The sequence below is a fragment of the Oncorhynchus kisutch genome, linkage group LG18 (genome assembly GCF_002021735.2).
Source record: "Oncorhynchus kisutch isolate 150728-3 linkage group LG18, Okis_V2, whole genome shotgun sequence".
NCBI lineage: Eukaryota > Metazoa > Chordata > Actinopteri > Salmoniformes > Salmonidae > Oncorhynchus > Oncorhynchus kisutch.
In genome coordinates this window covers 44,813,358-44,837,114 of record NC_034191.2, presented here as the reverse complement: position 1 = coordinate 44,837,114, position 23,757 = coordinate 44,813,358, and the positions used below count along the sequence as shown (strand labels likewise).

The following is a 23,757-nucleotide window of genomic DNA, read 5'->3' as shown; positions in this document are numbered from 1 at the left end:
TTGAAGTTCGTTTGGAGGTTTGTTAAAACAGTGTCCAAAGAAGGGCCAGATTATACAGAATGGTGTCGTCTGCGTAGAGGTGGATCAGAGAATCACCAGCAGCAAGAGCGACATCATTGATGTATACAGAGAAGAGAGTCGGCCCAAGAATTGAACCCTGTGGCACCCCCATAGACTGCCAGAGGTCCGGACAACAGGCCCTCCAATTTGACACACTGAACTCTGTCTGAGAAGTAGTTGGTGAACCAGGCGAGGCAGTCATTTGAGAAACCAAGGCTTAAAAGGCCGCCAAATTTTTAAATATCGGTTATCAGCATCGTTGCTTTTTTTTGTGACAAGGAAAATATATTGGTATTGGCCAAAAATGTCATATCAGTGCATCACTAGTTTTATGTATTCATTCAGATTCACAGTGCTGACCAAACCGAGGTTCCTGTACCAAACGGTTAGGTACGTATACTTGTACCGTTACACCCCTAGTGTTACGCTGAAAGGTTCAAAACTGGAGACATTTTGTGTTTTTAGCTTAACTCCATTACTACATTTAGTTGATAGTTGTTTATTGGTTAGACTGTAGCAAAGATGCTCAATTATATTAACAAGATATTCAAGTGATCACTCTTAACAATGGAAATACACGTCCTCAAAGATGGAAGGCAATCGTGAGGATGCGAGATCAGGCGGGACCATTCTAGCCAATGAGTGGGCTGATACGTGTGTGAACAGGCCCTAGAGATGAATAGAGAACTCCTCTTTGTATCTGTACCATTTTATAGTCTCTGGCAGCATGGGCAGCATCATTGAAGCCATCACTTATGTTAAAGTAGTCTTTTTTTTTCTTCTCTCATTGGCTGATTGCACCCAACTCATAGGAATCCCCACTGAGATGACTACTTTAAAATAGTGAAAGCCCTCAATGGAAATGTCCATGCTAAAACAGGTTATATCCTGTTTTTATATATATATATATATATATATATATATATATATATATATATATATATGATTATTTGTTTTCTTTTGTTCTACTGTATTATTGACTGTGTTTTTGTTTATTCCATGTGTAACTCTGTGTCGATTTGCTACACTATATCTTGGCCAGGTCGCAGTTGCAAATGAGAACTTGTTCTCAACTAGCCTACCTGGTGAAAAAAATAAATATATATATGATATTCTATATCTCAATATCAATGATGAGTCCTCTATTGATCCCTATGACAACAGGCACTCCAATATAAAGTTGGTTTTGGGTAAGTTGCCGAAATGCCACGTGCGTCCACTTAGTGTATTCAGAAAATTTTCTTACCCCTGGACTTTTTCCATGTTTTGTTACATTACAGCCTTTGATTAAAAAATGATTAACAAAATAAATCCTCATCAATCTACACACAATACCCCATAATGACAAAGCGAAAAGAGTTTTTTAGAAATTTCAGCTAATTTATAAAAAATATCACATTTCCATAAGTATTCAGACCCTTTAATCAGTGCTATGTTGAAGCAACTTTAGTAGCGAATACAGCCTTGCGTCTTCTTGTGTGTGACACTACAAGCTTGGCATACCTGTATTTAGGGAATTTCTGTCAGGTTGGATGGGGAGCATCGCTGCACAGCTATTTTCAGATTGGGTTCAAGTCTGGGCTCTGGCTGGGCCACTCAAGGACATTCAGAGACCTGTCCCTTAGCCATCCTGCATTGTCTTGGCTGTGATCTTAGTGTCATTGTCCTGTTGGAAGGTGAACCTTCTCCCAAGTCTGAGGTTGTGAAGAATCTGGAGCAGATTTTCAATAAAGAATCTCTTTATACTTTCCATCTTTTCCTCAAGCCTGACTAGTCTCCCAGTCACTGCTGCTGAAAAACATCCCCACAGCATGATGCTGCCACCCATTTTTTATTTATTTAACTGTCTTCTCTAGGGATGGTGCCAGGTTTCCTCCAGACGTGACGGTTGGCATTCAGGCCGAAGAGTTCAATCTTGGTTTCATCAGACCAGAGAATCTTGTTTCTCAGGGTCTGAGAGTTCTTTAGGGGCCTTTTGGCAAACTCCAAGCGGGCTGTCGTGCCTTTTTTTATTATTGAGAAGTGGCTTCCGTCTGGCCACTCTACCATAAAGGCCTGATTGGTGGATGGTTGTCCTCCTGGAAAGTTATCGGGTCTCCATAGAGGAACTCTTGAGCTCTGTCAGTGACCATCGGGTTCTTGGTCACCTCCCTGACCAAGACCCTTCTCCCTCGATTGCTCAGTTTGGTCGGGCAGTCAGCTCTAGGAAGAGTCTTGGTGGTGCCAAACTTTTTGTTTTATAAAAAAAATAATAATAATAATAATGAATCAAATTTTATTGGTCACATGTACATGTGATTTAGCAGATGTTATTGCAGGTGTAGCGAATGCTTGTGGAGGCAGTGTTAAGGCTGTAACTTAACAAAATGTGGAAAAAGCGAAAGGTTCTGAATACCTAAACATTGCCAAATTTCTATTAGATCAACTAAGTCTTTAGTTGTAAATCAACTAAATAAAAAAAATTACACTCAATGACCTCCATTCAGAAATACCTCACTTAGTGTATAGCTTTTGGGCAGATTTAAAACCTCTCGTTTTGCCTCTTCCTCTCTTAACAGTTACTAGTAGCTCCATCAAGGGAAAAGCGAAAACCTGGAGTTTTCCTCTGAACCAGGGTAACAGCATGGCAAGTTCCTCTCACAGTTCACTGTTTTCTATCCCTCTGACCCCTCCTCTCTTGTCGAAAGTCCCTCACAGACGAGCTCTGTTTTTCGGCGTCCTCTTCAGTTTGGGGGTGTCCCTGATCCAGGCCCTCTTGGCCCATTCCACCACAGTTTTCCAAGAAAACACAAAACCTCAATTGAGTATTCAAGCCTGGCCCGCCTTTACTGCCCCTCCCATTTCCCCAACCTGTTCTCTGCTGCTCCCTCTAATTCCTCCCTCTTTGCCCTCTGCGAGTCCCAGTACGGGCACCTATAGATGGGTGTTTTGTGAAGTCTCTGCCTCCCGGCCTCACACTGGCAAAAACATCCAGGGACATTCAGACAGAAGGCCCATGAGTTCACAAGACTTGTCTTTGGAATACTTTCCAGGGCTCTATACTGAACTTTTTTACACATGTGCGGCCAAGTTGAAAAATGTAGGAGTACACTAAAATACATTTTAGGAGCACAATTTAAAAATATTTTACGCAACAAGACATTTTCTTGGTAGTAATGACTGTCATTAATCTGCGCTCAGTGTATTCTCCATGGCAATCAGAGGCTGCAGTACACTGAAGTAATCTATCATCTGGGTGATTTGACAAAAAAATTAATTTTCTAGGTGCACTGGTGCTCCTAAATAGAAAGTTCCAGGTCACACAGCTAAATCTTTTGGCGCATATGCAAATAAAATGGTCACACTGTAGAGCCTTGCTTTCTTGAAATACAGCCCAATATCTTTATACAGCATTCAGGAAGTCTTTTAGCAAAGACTTGTGCTCAGTCATGATTAATGTTGGTTTTCAAAGTTAGCAGATATTGGTACCATCTAGGCGACCAGATTTCCATAATGAATCATTTAATTTTGAGTGCGAATGCTCTTTAGTTTTCTTTCCATTTCTCCTATGATTCACTGAGGGAGAGAACAGCACATCGTCAAGCTATGATTATAAGTCCCTGGGTTTAACCTCATTGAGGTTGTTTGTGCTTACTTTTCCATTTCTCCCCTGGCGTTTTGAGGGAGTTGCAGGCTGCCGTCTCTGGAACTTATTACAGTCTGCGAACATTTCATAAATGGGCCATTCAGCTTGTCATTGCCTCGCTGAATGGGATTCAGTGTCGCTAGAAGAGAGATTTAATATGGCTAGTTGGTGAGACAGATGTCCCATATGGTCGACATTCACTCTGACAAACCACAATACTAAATTTGGTCTCACTTCAGTATTGGAGAGGGACTGGAACTTTGGTACTTCAGCTTACTAGTTCACCATCAGTCGTCAGCTTGATGCGTACATCAATTTGAATTCGATCACTTTTTGACGGCACCCCATTTTGATTTCAGCGAGACCTTCCATACATATTTTCCCATTATAGAAATGCCCAGAATGTGACCTTTTTGGACATGAATGACAAAACATTCAAGAGATAAAAGTGCTTAAAGTTCACCTTGTTTGCATATCCCACCATACCATGAGACACCCATGTGTTCATCACTGGAAGAGATAAACGTTTGAGATTGCTATTATTTAAAAGCTTACAAGCAGGATTGTCAAACTATTTAATAATCGATTGAAAATGCATGTTTTTCTTAATTAAAATTGGCATTTAACCTTCAACGTCAATTATCTAAAAATGTATTTACCATTATTTTTTTTGTACCCCATCACCCCTTTTATGAGACGGTAGTAATGATTTAGCCTACTTAATCGGCCTAGACTTGTTTAGTCAAGAGGTAGCCTCGTTATTATATTAGTTATTTTCAGCGTACCCAAGTCATTCCTAAGTAGTTTTTTTAGGCTTCATTGTTTGAAAACAGTGTATTCTTTCCCAGACCCGTAGTCATCAGAGTAAGTTGTACCCGCAGACTGGGGGAACACCCTAAATCTTAACTAGATCCCTATAAAAGATAGACAAGAATCACGGAATCCAAACATTAAAATGGAATTCAACAGCATACCACCCTGCATCCCACTGTTGTCTTGCCGCTGATGCTAAGCAAAGTTGGTCCCTGGATGGGAGACGAGATGCTGCTGGAAGTGGTATTGGAGGGCCAGTAGGAGGCATGGTCTCAAAATGAAAAAAGATCACCCATCTTTTGGATTGGATGTTAAACGGGTGTCCTGACTCTCTTTGGTTCCATGGCATTTACCATAAGAGTAGGGGTGTTAACACTGGTGTCCTGGCTAAATTCCCAATCTGGCACTCATAGCGTCATGGCCACCTAACCATCCCCAGCTTCCAATTGGCTCACCCCCCCCCCCCCCCCCCCCCCTTAACTATTCTCCAGGTTGTTGCTGTAAATGAGAATGTGTTCTCAGTCAACTTACCTGATAAAATAAGCGATTAAATAAAACATTTTTAAATCAATAAAATTGTAACTTTGGGAATCAAGTAAATGTATTGAAAACTAATTAATTTGACCATCCTGACTAGTCTCCCAGTCCCTGCTGCTGAAAATCACCCCCACAGCATGATACTGCCACCACCATGCTTCACTGTAGGGATGGTGCCAGTTTTCCTCCATCACGCTTGGTATTCAGAGCCATAGAGTTGAATCTTGGTTTCATCAGACCAGAGAATCTTGTTTCTCATGGTTTGAGAGTCCTTTGGGTGCCTTTTGGCAAACTCCAAGCGGACTGTCATGTGCCTTTTACTGAGGAGTGGTGTCCGTCTGGCCAGTCTACCATAAAGACCTGATTGGTGGAGTGCTGCAGAGATGGTTGTCCTTCTGGAAGGTTCTCCCATCTCCACAGAGGAACGCTGGAGCACTGTCAGAGTGACCATCAGTGACCTCCGCAATTCCTCAGTTTGGCCGGGCGGCCAGCTCTAGAGTCTCGGTGGTTCTAAACTTCTTCCATTTAAGAATGATGGAGGCCACTGTGTTCTTTGGGACATTCAATGCTGCAGAAATGTTTTGGTACCCTTCCCCAGATCTGTGCCCCAACACGATCCTGTCTATGAGCGCTACGGACAATTCCTTCAACCTCACGTCTTGGTTTTTGCTCTGACATGCACTGTCAACTGTGGGACCTTATATAGACAGGTGTGTTCCTTTCCAAATCATGTTGAATCAAATGCAATTTCCACAGGTGGACTCCAATTAGGTTGTATAAACATCTCAAGGATGATCAATGGAAACAGGATGCACCTGAGCTCAATTTCGAGTCCCATAGCAAAGGGTCTGAATACTTATTTTAATAAGGTATTTCTGTCATTTATTTGTAATAAATGTGCACACATTTCGAAACCTGTTTTTGCTTTGTCATTGTGGTATTGTGTCTAACGTAACAAAATGTGGAAAAGGGGAAGGGGTTAGAATACTTTCCTAATGTACTGTATCACAGATAAACATCTAAGTAGGGGATATGACTAGCTAGTGAAGTAATAGCTATTCACTCAATTTTCCTTCACAGCACCCCTCTCTTTTGACTGGCTAGCAAGGGACACAATCTATTCACTGGCCAGTTTGTTTTTAGCTCGAATACTAATGACAAATGCATTTTATTTTGTACAGTTATCAAAGAAGACATGAACATCAAAAGTTGGTCATAACCTGTCCGATTGAGTAGGGGAGGGGTGCCTTCCTGTGGCAGTGTCAAATGAACCATTTTCTTTCATATATCATTAATGCAGAAATGGTAACCTATCAAAAGAGGGGTTTTATGAAAAAAATGTGTGATTGTAGCGTAGAGATATTGACGTGACAACCAAAGGTTAAATCGGTTAAATGTTGACTACAAAGTAGCCTATGCTTAGACTTGGCAGAATGATGATATGATTATTTGCATCAATCCAGTGGGTATTGGTTTTTCAAACTCTATGAAAACATTGCTAAATAAATATTTTCCCAGACCTCAAAAGTGATCTACTGATAGGATTGTTAAGCATTGTTGTGGAATTAAATGATCAAAATTGGTGCTATTGAGTGCGAAAACCTGAAAAATCTAGGGGAAACCTGGGATTTTTTTTGGGGGGGGTGGGTGAAATATATGGAATCAGGCAAAATCAGGCAAAATCAGGCAAAAAAAAAATACATTTTTAAAAATGTATTGAACCTGTTTTTTAACTTGGCAATCCAGTTAAGATCAAATTCTTATTTATAATGACTGCTGCCTACACCGGCCAAACCCGGGCGACCCTGGGCCAGTTCTGCGCCACCCAATGGGACTCCCAATCACGGCCGGTTGTGATACAGCCTGGGCGTTTATCACTCAGGAAACGGGAACTCTGCCAGCAGTGCTCAATGTTTCTGAGAATCTGTCCCTATTTTCAGCCTCTGGGCTGGTGAGGTTAGCTTTTCCCCAAGTCTGGGTCAGTACCCTTGTTTAAGGAAAATAAAAGAGGGGGAAACGACATCATATGGATGCATCCGTTCTCTGGCCTGTTATTTTTTTTTCATCCTTCATGGGCTAGCCTATTCATTCATTTGGGTTATACAAGTTTTTAGCATTTAAAATTGTTAGCATTGGTACATAGTTACCGATGCTATTCCACACATTGGCCAGCAAAGATCAATGTCATTTCCTCCATCAGTTGGTTTCCCATGAGAAGTCTCAAGCTCCTGGAATGTGCTTCCTTACAGATGTATTGGAGCTGAAATGAACAGCGTATAATCTGCTTTTTTCCCCTTCTATATTCTAAGGTCAATCATTGTGATGAATGGTCTCAGCCCTTCCAATCAATGTTTCTAGATATATTTCAGTGTATCGATTCCCTACTTTCCACCCTACCACTGAACATTAATCCTGGCAAGGCACTACAGCCAGCCAGCCAGCCAGCCAGCCAGTCTGCATCCCAGTCAACAGACCGAGCAGAGCATGACTCAGATTTTATGATCATGACAGTGGTCTGTTTTTGAACTGTAAAGGACATAATTGGTCAAGATCCAAGAAGGGGGAGAAGGAAATTTGACCTGGCAAAGCTTTTAATCTTTGAGCTGGTGTAGTGTCATCAGGATTATTATATTATGTTTTACGAGCATCAGTCTCGGGAGTCTTGCTTCAGTAGACGTCTTGTTTTTCCTGCTCCCAAGTCCCCTTGCAAAGTACTTGTTTGAGTTGTCTGCTGATGTCATCGTCACTCGGTGATGTTGCTCGAATCGGATTATGACACTCCCCTCTTTTACCTTGCAGGTTTCCCAATAAAGCAAACAGGTAAGAAACCTAATTTCATACATTTACATTTTAGTAATTTAAAAGACCCTCTTATCCAGAGTGACTTACAGTAAGTAGCGAGTCCCCTGTGGGAATTGAACCCACAACCCTGGCGTTGCAAGCACCATGCTCTACCAACTAAGCAACACGGGACTCAGGCAGCTGCTTTTGTACCTGTGAATCTGATGTTTCTACCCAACACAGAAGTAATGTTGTAAGCCAAACCACCAACAGAACACACAGGCCAGATTAAGGAAATTAAGTAGCCTTTAGGAGAAGCCTGCCTGCTCTACACACACACACACACACACACACACACACACACACACACACACAGTGGTCCTCCTCACTTAAAACTCAGATAGGGAAGGGGGACAAAGGGGTGCCTCTTCTAGCACGACCCATCTCTGCCTAGTCCGGAGAGAAAACGTGCCTTTCACAGCCACATGTATGCAGAGCAGGGCCCGGAGTCTGGCTTTACGACATTCCTCTAACGAGAGCCCATTCACTTGCTCTTACAGACCTACTCAGCTGCACAGCCACTCCAGTCCAGATCATCTGTCAAATACAGTTATCTTGATTCATAGGATGTCCTCTTCACCTCGTCGGGGGTGGCTATTGAGTGAACAATTTGAGTTTCTTTGTGGTGGGTTTGTGGATATTCCCATCAGCATGGCAGTTATTAGTGGCACTCCAACATTGAAATGGTATGTTATGTTTCCTATAGAAAAGGACAGTTGTCAGTGTTTTAGGCCTAGTAGCTGCTCACTAATTAAATATTGTTCTTCGATAGATGAGTGGTGGTGCTCCTCCAACGCTCATCAGGTTAACTTTTGTTTACATTTTTCAGATGTTTCCTTGTTTTTACAAAGCTCTCTTTTTTTTCAGAAGCAGTAGCATTCTCAGTATATACCACCCCCCTGACAAGAAACCCAAGAGTGATAAACCGTCAGTCTCCGCTTCACATGAGTTTGACCCTACAGGTAAATGCACAGATGAATGGTTCAATCAGCATGATGGGATGGTGTGAATCGATGGTGTATGCTATGCACTATGCTGTATGTTCACTGTGTGGAAAATATTGCCACCGTTTCTTTCTCTGATCTGCACCTGCATTTCTGAATCTTTAAGGGTACCATGTCTTGCGAGAAGTTTCGCTCTATCTGATTTCATAGCAGATCTTTGTTGCACAATCACTTCTTCTGTTCAGTGTTATTGTGCACAAATGAATGCATTATAAATTCAACTTGCTCAAAGCTGGTTGGTGACCTTAATGCGCAGTCAAAAAATACCAGCCAACTTTTTGTTGTTCACTATTGAAATATGGGCATATAAGAGAAAAAGCACAAATTATGTTCGGGTATGATGACTAGTCACCAGCTCTCTTGATACTCATCAAACAATCAGGGCGATTTAAAGATAGAATGTTCGTGCCCTCCAGCTTATCTCAGAATGACGCATTGAACACAGACGTGTTCGGCAAGAGGTTACACAAGACTGGTCTCAGAATGATTGTCTGTTTCACTTCAGTTGACTTTATGTTTAGGCCCAAACTCTATTCTCATTCCCTCAGCCTAAAGCACAGTTACATAGAGAAGCAGCAAGCTATGTCTTCCAATCTTTAGGAGAGTAATATTATCAAAAGATGAGAGATTGGATGAGGTTTTTATTCAGATCTGACTTTGATAGACTTTTCTTTACCCCTGTTGCATGTCCACATTTCTTACTCTCTATATTTCACCTTTTGGCCTTTTTGTGTTTCATGATTCCTATTTCCTAACGATCATATCCGATCAAGACATGCTCTTTCACTGGCAGGCAAACACATCGTAGGTTAGAAGGTGAATGATAAAGAAGTAATAATCAACATTTTAAATTTTGAATGGATTTTGTAAATAGTTTTTCATTTTTTTTGACCTCCCCACATTATAATTGGAAGAGGAAGTGGAAACTAACGCAGCCTATTGCCTAGAAAGCTAGAGCAGAGAGCAGCTTAGCTGGTTAAACAAAGGTTAGCCATGTCAATAAACTTACCAGCAGATAACTGCAGAGGACAAACATAGGTGCAAGGTAAGCGTTTCATAATGATTTCTTTTGTATTGACCTTAGGCTAATCGATTAAGTCCGAGCTGAATTCCACAAAGCCTGGTCACTATCAGAAGAGTTTAGTCAGCTAGCCAGCAGCACTTGCTTCACTAGTAGCATATAACAGGGTGTCAAATTGAGACCAATTCTCTTTTTCAAATGAACCCTGCACAATACAAACACACATCAATACAAAACACAATAAAATACTAAATCATCAAACATAAGAGCATTCCCCACTAATGTTTTAAATTCCCTTCAGGGCAGCATGTGTTCAAGCCTGAGCCTCCTTTGCAACACATTACACATCTGTGGAGCATAAAAAGCAAAAGCAGCTCTCCCTAAATCAGAAGCCACCCTTGGAACCTCGAGCAAAGTCTAATATTGTGCTCTTGTATTGTATTCTATTGTTTTGACTTTGACGTGTGTCGTCAGATATATCGGAAGTTTGTGTCCGAGCGTTTTGTAAATAAACAGAAGGGACGCTGCTCTCTTACAGAGAGGCCCAATCCACTTTTTGATACAATACGCAGTCTTGAGTTCTACAAAATCACTAGTAATTAATCTAAGTGCACAATGGAAAACAGCATCTAGAGGTTTAATTGTGGAAGCTGCTGCATGTATGTACAGTGCATTCATAAAGTATTCAGACCCCTTGACTTTTTCCACATTTTGTAACGTTACAGCCTTATTCTAGAATTGGTTCAATTGTTTTTTTCCCCCTCGTCAATCCACAAACAATACCCCATAATGACAAACCAAAACCAGGATTTTAGAAATAAAACTGATATATACCGTTACACAACTATTCAGACCCTTTACTCACTACTTTGTTGAAGCAGCAATTACAGCCTTGAGTCTTGGGTATGATGCTACACGCTTGGCACACTTGTATTTGGAGTTTCTCCCATTCTTCTCTGCAGATCCTCTCAAGCTCTGTCAGGTTGGATGGGGAGCGACGCTGCACAGCTATTTTCAGGTCTCTCCAGAGATGTTCGATCTGGTTAGTCCGGGCTCTGGCTGGGCCACTCAAGGACATTCGAAGACTTGAAGCCATTCCTGTGTTGTCTTGGCTGTGTGCTTGGCTGTGTGCGGAAGGTGAACCTTCGCCCCAGTCTGAGAACCTGCTCCAGAGCGTTCAGGACATCATCAAGGACCTCTCTTTACTTTGCTTCGTTCATCTTTTCCTCGATCCTGACTCGTCTCCCAGTCCCTGCCGTTGAAAAACATCCCCACAGCAGAATGCTGCCACCACTATGCTTTACTGTAGGGATAATGCCAGGTTTGATGATGCTCTTTGGCAATCTCCAAGCGGGCTGTCATGTGCGAGTGGAGTGGCTTCCGCCCGGTCACTCTACAATAAAGGCATGATTGGTGGAGTGCTGCAGAGATGGTTGTCCTTCTGGAAGGTTCTCCCATCTCCACAGAGTAACTCTGAAGCTCTGTCACAATGACCATCGGGTTCTTGGTCAACTCCCTGACCAAGGCCCTTCTCCCTCGATTGCTCAGTTTTGCCAGGCGGCCAGCTCTTGGAAGAGTCTTGGTGGTTCCTAACTTCTTCTATTTTTAAGAATGGAGACCACTGTGTTCTTGGGGACCTTCAATGCAGCAGAGATCTTTCGTTACCCTTCCCAAGATCTGTGACTCTACTATCCTGTCTCGGAGCTCTACGGACAATTCCTTTGACCCCATGGCTTGGTTTTTGTTCTAACATACACTGTGAGACTTTTATATAGACAGGTGTGTTTCTTTCCCAATCTTGTCCAATCATTTGAATTTACCACATGTGGCCTCCAATGAAGTTGTAGAAACATCTCAAGGATGATCAGTGGAAACAGTATGAACCTGAGCTTAATTTTGAGTCTCGTAGCAAAGGGTCTGAATACTTATGTAAATAAGGTATTTCTGTTTAAATACATTTGCAAAAATGTCTAAACCTGTTTTTGCTTTGTCATTATTGGGTATTGGGTATAGATCAATGAGGACTTTTTTAAATTGTATTTAATCCATTTTAGAATAAGGATGTAACAATGTGGAAAGTCAAGGGGCCTGAATATTTTCCTGAAGTCGCTGTATATTATATCCCTGTAATCTAAAACAGACAAACGTGGCCTGGACAACTTCATTTCTATTATTTACTGATGGTACAACAGAGTACAATAATGTGTATATACACTGCTCAAAAAAATAAAGGGAACACTAAACTACACAATGTAACTCATAGTCAATCACACTTCTGTGAAATCAAACTGTCCACTTAGGGAGCAACACTGATTGACAATAAATTGCACATGCTGTTGTGCAAATGGAATAGACAGGTATAAATTATAGGCAATTAGCAAGACACCCCCAATAAAGGAGTGGTTCTGCAGGTGATAACCACAGACCTCTTCTCAGTTCCTATGCTTCCTGGCTGATGTTTTGGTCACTTTTGAATGCTGGCAGTGCTTTCACTCTAGTGGTAGCATGAGACGGAGTCTACAACCCACACAAGTGGCTCAGGTAGTGCAGCTCATCCAGGATGGCACATCAATGCGAGCTGTGGCAAGAAGGTTTGCTGTGTCTGTCAGCGTAGTGTCGAGAGCATGGAGGCGCTACCAGGAGACAGGCCAGTACATCAGGAGACGTGGAGGAGGCCGTAGGAGGGCAACAACCCAGCAGCAGGACCGCTACCTCCGCCTTTGTGCAAGGAGGAGCAGGAGGAGCACTGCCAGAGCCCTGCAAAATGACCTCCAGCGTGCATGTGTCTGCTCAAACGGTCAGAAACAGACTCCATGAGGGTGGTATGAGGGGCCCGACATCCACAGGTGGGGGTTGTGCTTACAGCCCAACACCGTGCAGGACGTTTGGCATTTGCCAGAGAACACCAAGATTGGCAAATTCGCCACTGGCGCCCTGTGCTCATGAAAGCAGATTGTCACGCGCTCAGTGTGAGTCTGGAGACGCTGTGGAGAACGTTCTGCGGCCTGCAACATCTTCCAGCATGACCGGTTTGGCGGTGGGTCAGTCATGGTGTGGGGTGGCATTTCTTTGGGGGGGCCGCACAGCCCTCTATGTGCTCGCCAGAGGTAGCCTGACTGCCATTAATTACCGAGATGAGATCCTCAGACCCCTTGTGAGACCATATGCTGGTGCGGTTGGCCCTGGGTTCCTCCTAATGCAAGACCATGCTAGACCTCATGTGGCTGGAGTGTGTCACCAGTTCCTGCAAGAGGAAGGCATTGATGCTATGGACTGGCCTGCCCGTTCCCCAGACCTGAATCCAATTGAGCACATCTGGAACATCATGTCTCACTCCATCCACCACAGACTGTCCAGGAGTTGGTGGATGCTTTAGTCCAGGTCTGGGAGGAGATCCCTCAGGAGATCATCCGCCACCTCATCAGAAGCATGCCCAGGTATTGTAGGGAGGTCATACAGGCACATGGAGGCCACACACACACTACTGAGCCTCATTTTGACTTGTTTTAAGGACATTACATCAAAGTTGGATCAGCCTGTAGTATGGTTTTCCACTTTAATTTTGAGTGTGACTCCAAATCCAGAGCTCCATGGGTTGCTAAATTTGATTTCCATTGATAATTTTTGTGTGATTTTGTTGTCAGCACATTCAACTATGTAAAGAAAGTATTTAATAAAAATATTTTATTCATTCAGATCTAGGATGTGTTATTTTAGTGTTCCCTTTATTTTTTTGAGCAGTGTATTTTTCACAGTATTTCCAAAGTTATTCATATACAGTGTAAACAATGGTGGCCCCAGAATCGAACCCTGGGGTACCCCTTTTATTCACTTCAAGGAATTCAGATTTGACCCCTTCTGTCACAATAGGTTCTATTACTGAGATTTTTCTGAAACCACATACAGTGCCCAGGCCTATTGAGGACAACTTACTCAATAATATAGAATGATCAACTGTGTCAAAAGCCTTTGACAAGTCCACAAACAAGGCATTAGAACATATAGGCTTAGTCAAACATTGTGCCTTAGATAGCTACTTCATTCATACGCAGACAGCTACACTCCTGTCATTCCATCCCATTCATTGTTTATTTGCTAATGTTTTATTTGATTTCTCTGTCCCCATCTTAACTCCTATAATTTTCTCTTTCTTTTTGTTTTGATTTTCCTTTTTGCACTGCTTGTTGTTCTGTTGGATGTTTTGTTGCTCTGCCTCCTCCGCCTGTGTTATGGTGGGCCAGACGTTCTGGTGCAGAAGAGTGACTGTGTTCTAGCGGAGGGAAAGCCCGAGTCCTGTGGTAAGCTGCTCCTGGTTGGTGTTGCTAGGCTAGCTACCTGCCTGCCTGTAGCCTGGCTGAAACTGCCCGTGCTGTTTCTCTCACTCTCTCTACCTCTTTCTCCCTCTGACCCCCCCCTCTGCTCCTACCGACCCCCAACCCTTCCCCCAGCCCAGGGCTTGGATCTCACCTCTCGCCTGGCCCAGCCTCTGTCTTTCGTTTTGCTCCCACCCTCCCATCCGTGTCAGCTATACCCCTGACCAAATGTCCCACCCACACGACTCTTTGCACTGCCCCCTTTTTGGGTGTACACACACTGCATTGGCGGCAATACCTTTGTCACAACAATAATCAAGGAAGGTTTAAGGGCCAGCTAGTAGTGTTTTTGTTTGACTGCGCAGGTGGCGCAAAAGTGGAAAATGTAGGCAAAACTTAGACTTAAGTCACTCATGAAATCATGTCATGACAGTGAATCAGCAGTTTGTGTGTGGTGTGTGAATGTCGTGGGCATATTGCTCTCCCCTTCAAGACCCAGCCAGTACTCAACTGTTCCACAGCCTGCCTTTTGGATAAACTCGGAGTACACAGTACCAGTTTTCCACACACTGACCTAACTTATTAACTAACTTATTGCTCTCCAAACACCTGTCTGCTCTTCTCTCCCAGTACAAGAGGTCTTGGGGGGAGGTAAATTGTGCGTGCACTCATGTTTGTCTGCGTGCCTGTGTGTGCGTGCCCTTTTGTTTCAATGATTTTGTGTGGTTTTGATTGCAGTGCCTTGACATTACAACACACTACATACACTCTTCCACTAACTCTCCACTTGCTAACAGATGTGTGTAGATTAGCCTACAGATTTCAATAACTTGCACTTATTTGACCATAACCGTTAGTGACCAATGAGTGTAGTAGTCGTCTTCGTTTTGAATCCTTCACCCTCAGTTCACAGTGTTGTTCTTTAGGCCTACTACCTCCCCTTCACACGACACTACTGTGTGTCTGAGTTCACCTGCTAAACTGGCCTGCGTTGAACTGAATGTGAGGCCCTGTATGTGACATCATTGTTCTCTCTCTGTCCTGCAAAGGGCTTGTCCAGCGATGTGTGATCATTCAGAAAGATGAGAATGGCTTTGGGCTGACGGTGAGCGGAGACAACCCTGTGTTTGTGCAGCTCGTCAAAGAGGGTAAGGTCAACTCACCCCCACGATGGGAATAGCCGTGGTCTTTGCCTTCGCTACTTTTCATCCTCAATAGTTATTTTTATGTATGTACCTGGTCACAGGGCCAAACTTTGGCACCAGACCATCAGCCAAATACTGTAAAAAAAAGTTTTTAAAAAGTCAGGAACTATCCAGGATGTTAGTTTAAGGCTCTGATGTACTACCATATAATCTGTGTGAGAGATGGGAATTCTAGCAGGCCCTGAATCCAGGGCAGCTCTTGTCCCTTATAGAGGCTGATGTCTGTTGTCACTGGGCCAGCAGTTGATGCATAGTGAGCTGCACACATTGGGGACAGGTCTCAATGTAGAGCAGTGTCGAGAGAGAGAGAGAAAAGGGAAGAGCTCGGGTTCTCAATGTGTGTGTACTCTTATGGATGTGCTTGGTCATGTTTCTCCCATTTTTGAAGTTGTGAAGGCTATTATCTTTGCCGTGGACACAAGCGGTGTAGGCTGCTTCTCAGTATCCCATACACAGCCCAAAGGTGCTAACACGCAGTAATGCATTCATATACTTTATTAATACAAGCTTACGCTATATCACTCCTTTCAGTCAAATTTCATGACTTGTTTCCCACACTTTCGAAGTTAGATGGATATAAAATACCTGTATACTCTTTGCAACAGGATGATATTACAGTACACATATAAAGCAGTACCTTGACATGGTAGGAATTTCTGCCTGGTTGCCTAAGCTCCAGACTGGTGTGTATAAAGCCGCACTGGTGTTTATGTTGTGATGGCACGGGCACTCATTTCTGGTGCCACCTATGTCTCGGTTGTCTCCTGACCCTATAATATTCCTCTGAATGCTATCTCATAATGAACACTCTCTCTGGGCTCCTAAAGCTCTGTCTGGGGAGGAGTAGCCTAATGGGGCCCCTTCAGCACCACAACCACTGTTATGGTTAGGGGCCCGGAGTTTCTCCTGGTCAGGTCTGGAAAAACTCGGGGCCCTAGTTATGGTGTAAGATATGTTACGATATAGGATGTTCTTAAAACATTACTTTTGTAGTGCAAACAGTGGTATTGTAATGGGTATATTGGACATTGTTCATCTTATACACCGTTCTGTGTTTTCCTGACTCTCGTCCCCTCTGATTCCTAGATGGTGCTGCAGAGCGTGCGGGTGTACAGACAGGTGACCGGATCATCAAGGTACACTAATCTATGGAGTTGCAGCCAAAAATAAAGGGCACCCTTGCATTTTGCTGAAATATATATATATATTTTTTTAAACAAGTTCAAATTGGACAAAAACTTTTGGTCCCCACAAATGTTCCCTCTAAGTTGCGTGCTTCTGCGCCGTACCCCGAGACCATGTGCAACTCTCTGGGACTGCAGCGCAGAGGGAAGAAGAAATATCAGCCCACTGAGAGAAGCACGAGATTGAACATTATTCTACATTATTCACTTTGATTGCAACACACTGAAACAAAACCAACTTTGCAAGAGATTTTGTTGTAGGCAGAAAGCAATGGTGTATTGCGCATGACTCTTCCCATACTCTACAAAGACCTCTACGCAGACCAGTGCGGCATAGCCAATCAGTGCTGCAGTAGGCCTATATGCAAATAGGCCATTGCCATACATGGATCTGTGCCATTTACTTTGAACTGGACTGTGTTTACAGCTGTGGTCATGAGTAGATGTGCTTGTTTTGAGATCAATGCAAGGGCTGCATGTAGCAACATGTGCACATTCTGTTCATATCCTTTGCTAGTTAGTGGGTTATTAGCCCAGTTACAGATCATTTGTAGTCAGCAGTAGGGGAGTGATTACTTCCTACAAGAGCACCAAACTTATACAATTCTAGCTAGACATCTTGGAAAAGTGAGTCAGATAAATAGCGTCTTTTTTTTTTGTCTTAAGTGGGCAGTGTTGTATTTTGAAATGGGCTTGAATAAGCTAGGTAGCCAATTTCAACTTATTTAAAAAGAAATAGGGAATTATTTAAGAAACGTTTGGCAATAGTTTTGGCCACAACTGTATACATACCACTTTCATAGTAGTTGCAGGGTCCTGTTCAATTGGCACAAAACTGAAAATGTTTTGAAATGGAAAAATGAACATTTCTGCTCTTTGGATACGTTTCTTGCCTGCTGATCACGACTCAGGTGCCTTGTTGCCTTCTCCTTATATGCTCCAGTCAGACAACTTTGTTTTGTGATCTGAGGTTTCAAGCCAAAACACCAGCTCCACAATGCCACCTGCTGGTTGGATTAGAAAAAACACAAACTAAGTGTGTGTGTGTGTGTGAAGAGGGGTGGATGACTTAACTCATTTGATTTCCAGGCAGCATTGAATGAATTCTCACATTATTACTTTTTTCCTTTCTTCCAGGTGAACGGGACCCTAGTAACACATTCAAACCACGTGGAAGTAGTAAAGCTCATAAAATGTATGCATTGTAGAGTGACTTTTTAGTTTTATTGCTTGTTATTGATATCGGAAAGTCATAGCCTGGTGCCTATTTGTGCTGTATTTCCAGCTCATATGGCCGTTGTTGTGCCAAATACCATACAAGTTAGCAATACAGCACAAACATCTGTGGCCAGGCTAGGAAAGTCATGTAATGATTGTGAGGATTAGGCCTATTATTACACACACTTTTAGTTTTTTTACCATACCTCCGTATCCATCTTATTTCTTCAGCGGGTTCCTATGTGGCCCTCACAGTGTTGGGGCGACCCCCTGGGTTGCCCCAGATCCCCCTTTTGGAGGGCGAGGCTAAGGTGGTGTTCCTGGGGGCCCAGACAGGGTCGTCCTCTGTCACCTCTCCAAACTCCCCTGGACAGCCAATGGGGGAGCGACCATACAGCCCCCATGACCGCATCACCTCTCCTCTACCGATATGGGTATGACCGCCTCTTAACATCTGAGCTGCATTCCTCCTTTGAGCTACATCTTCTTTCTCCATGTCATCCCTCTTTGCCTGTCTGCTTTTCAGGGTTTGTTTACATTGTTTACATTTGTTTGTTCCTTAAACTCTTGTCTTCCCCTGCTTCTTTACTCAATGTTTCATTTCTTCCACTGTGTGTTTGGTTCCATGTCCTGATCAAGCCCTGTGTGTCTTATTCCCATTGTACAGGAAGAGAACAACAGCGTACACAACCAAAAGGTGCACATTCTGCAGAAGATGTTGTCCAAAGAGCAAGAAGATTTGCAGGTGAGCATTCTATCTGATGCAGGAGAAACCATCTCCGTTAGTATTTGGGCAAATGCTAAATTTGGTGCCGATATTCATGAAGTGTCTCCGAGTACGAGTGCTGATCTTGTCTAAAGTAGGAGTGCTGATCTAGTTTAGCCTTTTTAGATCATTATAAGTAAGAATTCATGGAGACCTGATCTGAGATCAGCACTCCTACTCGAGACTGTATATAAATACAGGTCCTGGTCTATAAAGTGTTTTTCAGAGACCGCTCACTCTGGAGATATGGGGTCAATGTTTTGTAGTTGGATGAGATCAAATTTTGAAGCATGAGAAGTCATGGTCTTTGTCCTATAATTGTATTCTAATAGGTTTTGATACGATCAGGACAACACTGGCGTGTGTGTGGCTTGTGTTGATAAGAGCAAGACTTTTCCTGTGGTTTTGGACTAGAACAGTCACTCTATTGCAGGCAGCCACTCAGAGAGAACCAGTCAACCCCCCCCCCCCCCCCCCCCCCCCCTAGTGCTTCACAGAGCCACATTTCCCACTTCACTACGCACACAAAGCACATTACTGCGCTGCTGCTACGTGTGTCAACATGACATTACCAGCACAGTATAGCCACAGCAAGTGTGTTGAAAAAAAACACTTTTTTGTAAATGAGGACAAATCTACACTGTTTAAAGTAAAAAATGATTTTATGGACTTGGCTACTTTGGATTCCAATAATGTCTAACTGAGTGTCTCCGCTGCCCTCTCCCTCCCTACAGGCAATGAAGGAGGAGTACAGCAGGAATCCGACGCCCAAACTACTGAAGGACATCCAGGAAGCCAAGAAGCACATTCCACAGCTGCAGGGGCAGCTTAGTAAGGCCACTCGAGGAGCACAGGTAACTTGCATCACCCCAACGCCCTGAATAAATAAATTCAAAAACATACTGACGTTTTAAGTTTTAATATTGTAATATGTATTGTTAATAACTAATAGTTAGTGTGAGAATCTGGGGTTTTCTGTGAATGCCATGATCAGGCCGATGCGTTTTCCCTGACTATAACCCTACCAGGTAAAACTCTGGGCCTGAGTTTTAATCTGAGCCTAACCATGATATTTCTTTCACCAAGGTACTTGATCTGCATGTTCTGCTCAATTTATGTACACTATATGCTTTGAAAACATGACAATATACACTACATGAACAAACGTATGCGGACACCTGCTCGTCGAACATCTCATTCCAAAATCATGGACATTAACGTGGAGTTGGTCCCCCTTTGCTGCTATAACAGCCTTCACTCTTTCGGGAAGGCTTTCCACTAATGTCGTAACATTGCTGCGGGGACTTGCTTCCATTCAGCCACGAGCATTAGTGAGGTCGGGCCCTGATATTGGGTAATCGATCTCGACAAACCATTTCTGTATGGACCTCGCTTTTGTGCAGGTTAGCATTGTCATGCTGAAACAACAAAGGGCCTTCCCCAAACTGTTGCCACAAAAATGTAAGCATAGAATTGTCTAGAATGTATGCTGTAATGTTAAGATTTCCCTTCACTGGAACTAAGGGGCCTAGCCCAAACCATGAAAACAGCCCCAGACCATTAGTCCTCCACCAAACTTTACAGTTGGCGTTATGCATTTGGGCAGGTAGCTGGCATCCACCAAACCCAGATTCGTCCTTTAGACTGCCAGATGGTGAAGCGTGATTCATCGTTCCAGAGAATGCGTTTCCAGAATCCAATGGCAGCAAGCTTTACACCACTCAGCCAACACTTGGCATTGTGCTTGGTAATCTTAGGCTTGTGTGCGGCTCCTCAGCCATGGAAATCTATTTCCATGAATCTCCCGACGAACGGTTCTTGTGCTGATGTTGCTTCGAGAGGCATTTTGGAACTGTATTGAGTGTTGCAACTGAGGGCAGGTGTTTCAGCACTCTGTGGTTCCATTCTGTGAGCTTGTGTAGCCTACCACTTCGCAGCCGTTGTTGCTCCTAGATGCTTCCAATTCACAATAACAGCACTTACAGTTGACCGGGGCAGCTCTAGCAGGGCAGAAATTTGACAAACTGACTTGTTGGAAAGGTAGCATCCTATGACGGTGCCATGTTGAACGTCACTGAGCTCTTAAGGCCATTCTATTGCCAATGTTTGTAATTGGAGATTGCATGGCTGTATACACTTGTCAGCAACGGGTGTGGCTGAAATAGCCTAATCCACTAATTTGAAGTGTTGTCCACATACTTTTGTATATATAGTGTAGATGTATGCTCCGAGTGGTGCAATTGTCTAAGACACTGCATCTCAGTGCTAGAGGCGTCACTACAGACCCTGGTTCGATTCCAGGCTGTATCACAACCGGTCGGGATTGGGAGTCCCATAGGGCGGCACACAATTGGCCCAGCGTTGTTAGGGTTTGGCCAGGGTAGGCAGTCATTGTAAATAAGAATGTATTCTTAGCTGACTTGCCTAGTTAAATAAAGGTTAAATATAACCCCATTTTTTTTGGGGGGGGGGGTAATATTTATATTTACTGCACGTGACTGACTTTGTGATTTTAATTCTAAGGATGCCCTGCGATTGGGTGATGGAGATGATGGAAGCATGGTAGACATGGACCACACACTTTCCTCCAGTAGCCATGAACTCTCACGGAGCAGCAGTATGATGTCCCCTGTAAGTGTCACTTTCAACTTCTACTGGTGTGTGTGTGGGCATAGCTGTGGAGTAAATACATGATTAGGGACAATGAATTAGTCAACTGTGATCTTAATCTCACGGAGGAGTACACCACTACCCAAACCCACAACCCACTTTGTCCCAAACCTGGGTTGTGTTCATCAGGTCACGCAACGGTAAATGAAAATAGTTTATTGGACAGGTCCAGGTAATCCCCCCTTGTTTCAGTCCAGTTTCTTCCATTTGGTGCCTAATGAACAAGACCCAGGTTTAGCTAGATTCGTTTTTGATGGCTTACCCAATGTTATCCATTTTCAGGTTCTCCGTGGTTTTGCATCTGCCTCCCCGGAGAGCCTGTGCCAAAGAGACTTGTTGTCCTACCACAGCCCAAAGAGCACGCCCCGAGACAGCTTCAACTCCTGCCACTCCCCCGACCCAGAAGACACTCCAGACCTGGTAAGACTGACCTGGCTTATGTTCATTAGGGAATGCAACTGAAAACATTTCAAATGAAAGTTTATTTGTCACGTGCGCTGAATACAACCGGTGTAGACCTTACAGCTTAATTACAGGCTCCTACCAATAGTGCAAAAAAGGTATTATGTAAATAATAGGTAGGTGAAGAAATAAAACAACACAATGCAAATAGTCCGGGTAGCCATTTGGTTACCTGTTCAGGAGTCTTATTGCTTGGGGGTAAAAAAAACGTTGAAGCCTTGTTGTCTTAGACTTGGCACTCCGGTACCGCTTGCCATGCGGTAGTAGAGAGAACAGTCTGACTGGGGCGGCTGGGGTCTTTGACAATTTTTACGGCCTTCCTCTGACACCGCCTGGTATAGAGGTCCTGGTTGGCAGGCAGCTTAGCCCCAGTGATGTACTGGGTCGTACGCACTACCCTCTGTAGTGCATTGGTGGTCGGAGGCCGAGCAGTTGCCGTACCAGGCAGTGACGCAACCAGGATGCTCTCGATGTTGCAGCTGTAGAACCTTTTGAGGATCTCAGGACCCATGCCAAGTTTCCTGCAGAGGATTAGGCTTTGTCGTGCCCTCTTCACGACTGTCTTGGTGTGTTTGGACCATTCTAGTTTGTTGTTGATGTGGACACCAAGGAACTTGAAGCTCTCAATCTCACAATAATCTCCTTAGTCTTGGTTACGTTGAGGGATAGGTTGTTATTCTGGCACCACCCGGCCAGGTCTCTGACTTCCTCCCTATAGGCTGTCTCGTCGTTGTCGGTGATCAGGCCTACCGCTGTTGTCGTCTACAAACTTAATGATGGTGTTGGAGTCGTGCCTGGCCATGCAGTCATGGGTGAACAGGGAGTACAGGAGGGGACTGAGCAGGAGGGGAGCTCCAGTGTTGAGGATCAGCGTGGCAGATGTGTTGCTACCTACCCTCACCACCTAGGGAAGGCCCGTCAGGAAGTCCAGGATCCAGTTGCAGAGGGAGGTGTTTAGTCCCAGGATCCTTAGGTTAGTGATGAGCTTTGAGGGCACTATGGTGTTGAGCGCTGAGCTGTAGTCAATGAATAGCATTTTCACGTAGGTGTTCCTTTTGGTCCAGGTGGAAAAGGGCAGTGTGGAGTGCAATAGAGATTGCTTCATCTGTTTTGGCGATATGCAAATTGGAGTGGGTCTAGGGTTTCTGGGATAATGGTGTTGATGTGAGATATTACCAACCTTTCAAAGCACTTCATGGCTACAGATGTGAGTGCTATGGGTCTGTAGTCATTTAGGCAGGTTGCCTTTGTGTTCTTGGGCACAGGGACTATGGTTGTCTTCTTGAAACATGTTGGTATTACAGACTTAATCAGGGACATGTTGAAAATGTCAGTGAAGACACCTGCCAGTTGGTTAGCACATGCCCGGCGCACACGTCCTGGTAATCCGTACCCACAGCCTTGTGTATGTTGACCTGTTTAACGTCGGCTAAGGAGAGCGTGATCACACAGTCGCCTGGAACAGCTGATGCTCTCATGCATGCCTCACTGTTGCTTGCCTTGAAGCGAGCATAGACGTGATTTAGCTCATCTGAACGTTCAAAACGTTTTGTAATGTAATAAAAATATCTTATTGGACAAGTCCAGGTAGTCCTTCTCTGTTTCAGTCCATTTTTTCCATTTAGTGTCTAATGGACATGACCCATGCTCTGCAGATGTGGAGCCACCTTCATTCAACACCCCTTTGATGGTAGATGTTGTTGGCCACTTCAGTGAAAGGAGCAGTCCACGCTCAATGAGTGAGAGATCTAAGTGCTGTGTGTTCCTCCCCCCTCCTCCAGGACTCCCTGTCCCCCTCCACTGTTAGCAGCCCCTCCTCACGCTTCGTCTCCCAGATCATCGGAGCTGAGGACGACTACTTTGACTCTGATCAGGAACAGGTAGGCCCTAAATACATCCAAAATAAGGGAAAACGTATAACTTCTTTGGTTTTGAAAATTTAAATCGAAGGCCTAATTGATTTATTTGCTATTGATCGAAAACTTTTTATTTAACATTCAACATTTAACACAAGCATGCAAGGGCATGTCCCAAAAAA

General features: G+C 43.7%; 1 protein-coding gene across 5 annotated transcripts in view; it reads left to right on the top strand.

Moving 5' to 3' along the window:
- LOC109908863 (rho guanine nucleotide exchange factor 12-like) overlaps positions 1 to 23,757 on the top strand; it is a 79,307-nt gene that overhangs the window by 34,962 nt on the left and 20,588 nt on the right. The window contains exons 3-14 of one of the 5 annotated variants that reach the window (XM_031796145.1): positions 7,835 to 7,855; positions 8,744 to 8,838; positions 14,143 to 14,199; positions 15,264 to 15,362; positions 16,506 to 16,555; positions 17,741 to 17,798; positions 18,053 to 18,255; positions 18,489 to 18,566; positions 19,322 to 19,441; positions 21,111 to 21,218; positions 21,540 to 21,677; positions 23,501 to 23,599. In XM_031796145.1, coding sequence (XP_031652005.1) covers positions 7,835 to 7,855; positions 8,744 to 8,838; positions 14,143 to 14,199; positions 15,264 to 15,362; positions 16,506 to 16,555; positions 17,741 to 17,798; positions 18,053 to 18,255; positions 18,489 to 18,566; positions 19,322 to 19,441; positions 21,111 to 21,218; positions 21,540 to 21,677; positions 23,501 to 23,599 — 1,126 coding nt within the window. The remainder of the gene's footprint in view (positions 1 to 7,834; positions 7,856 to 8,743; positions 8,839 to 14,142; positions 14,200 to 15,263; positions 15,363 to 16,505; positions 16,556 to 17,740; positions 17,799 to 18,052; positions 18,256 to 18,488; positions 18,567 to 19,321; positions 19,442 to 21,110; positions 21,219 to 21,539; positions 21,678 to 23,500; positions 23,600 to 23,757) is intronic. The other 4 variants (XM_031796146.1, XM_031796148.1, XM_031796147.1 and 1 more) reach the window with 4 other exon arrangements.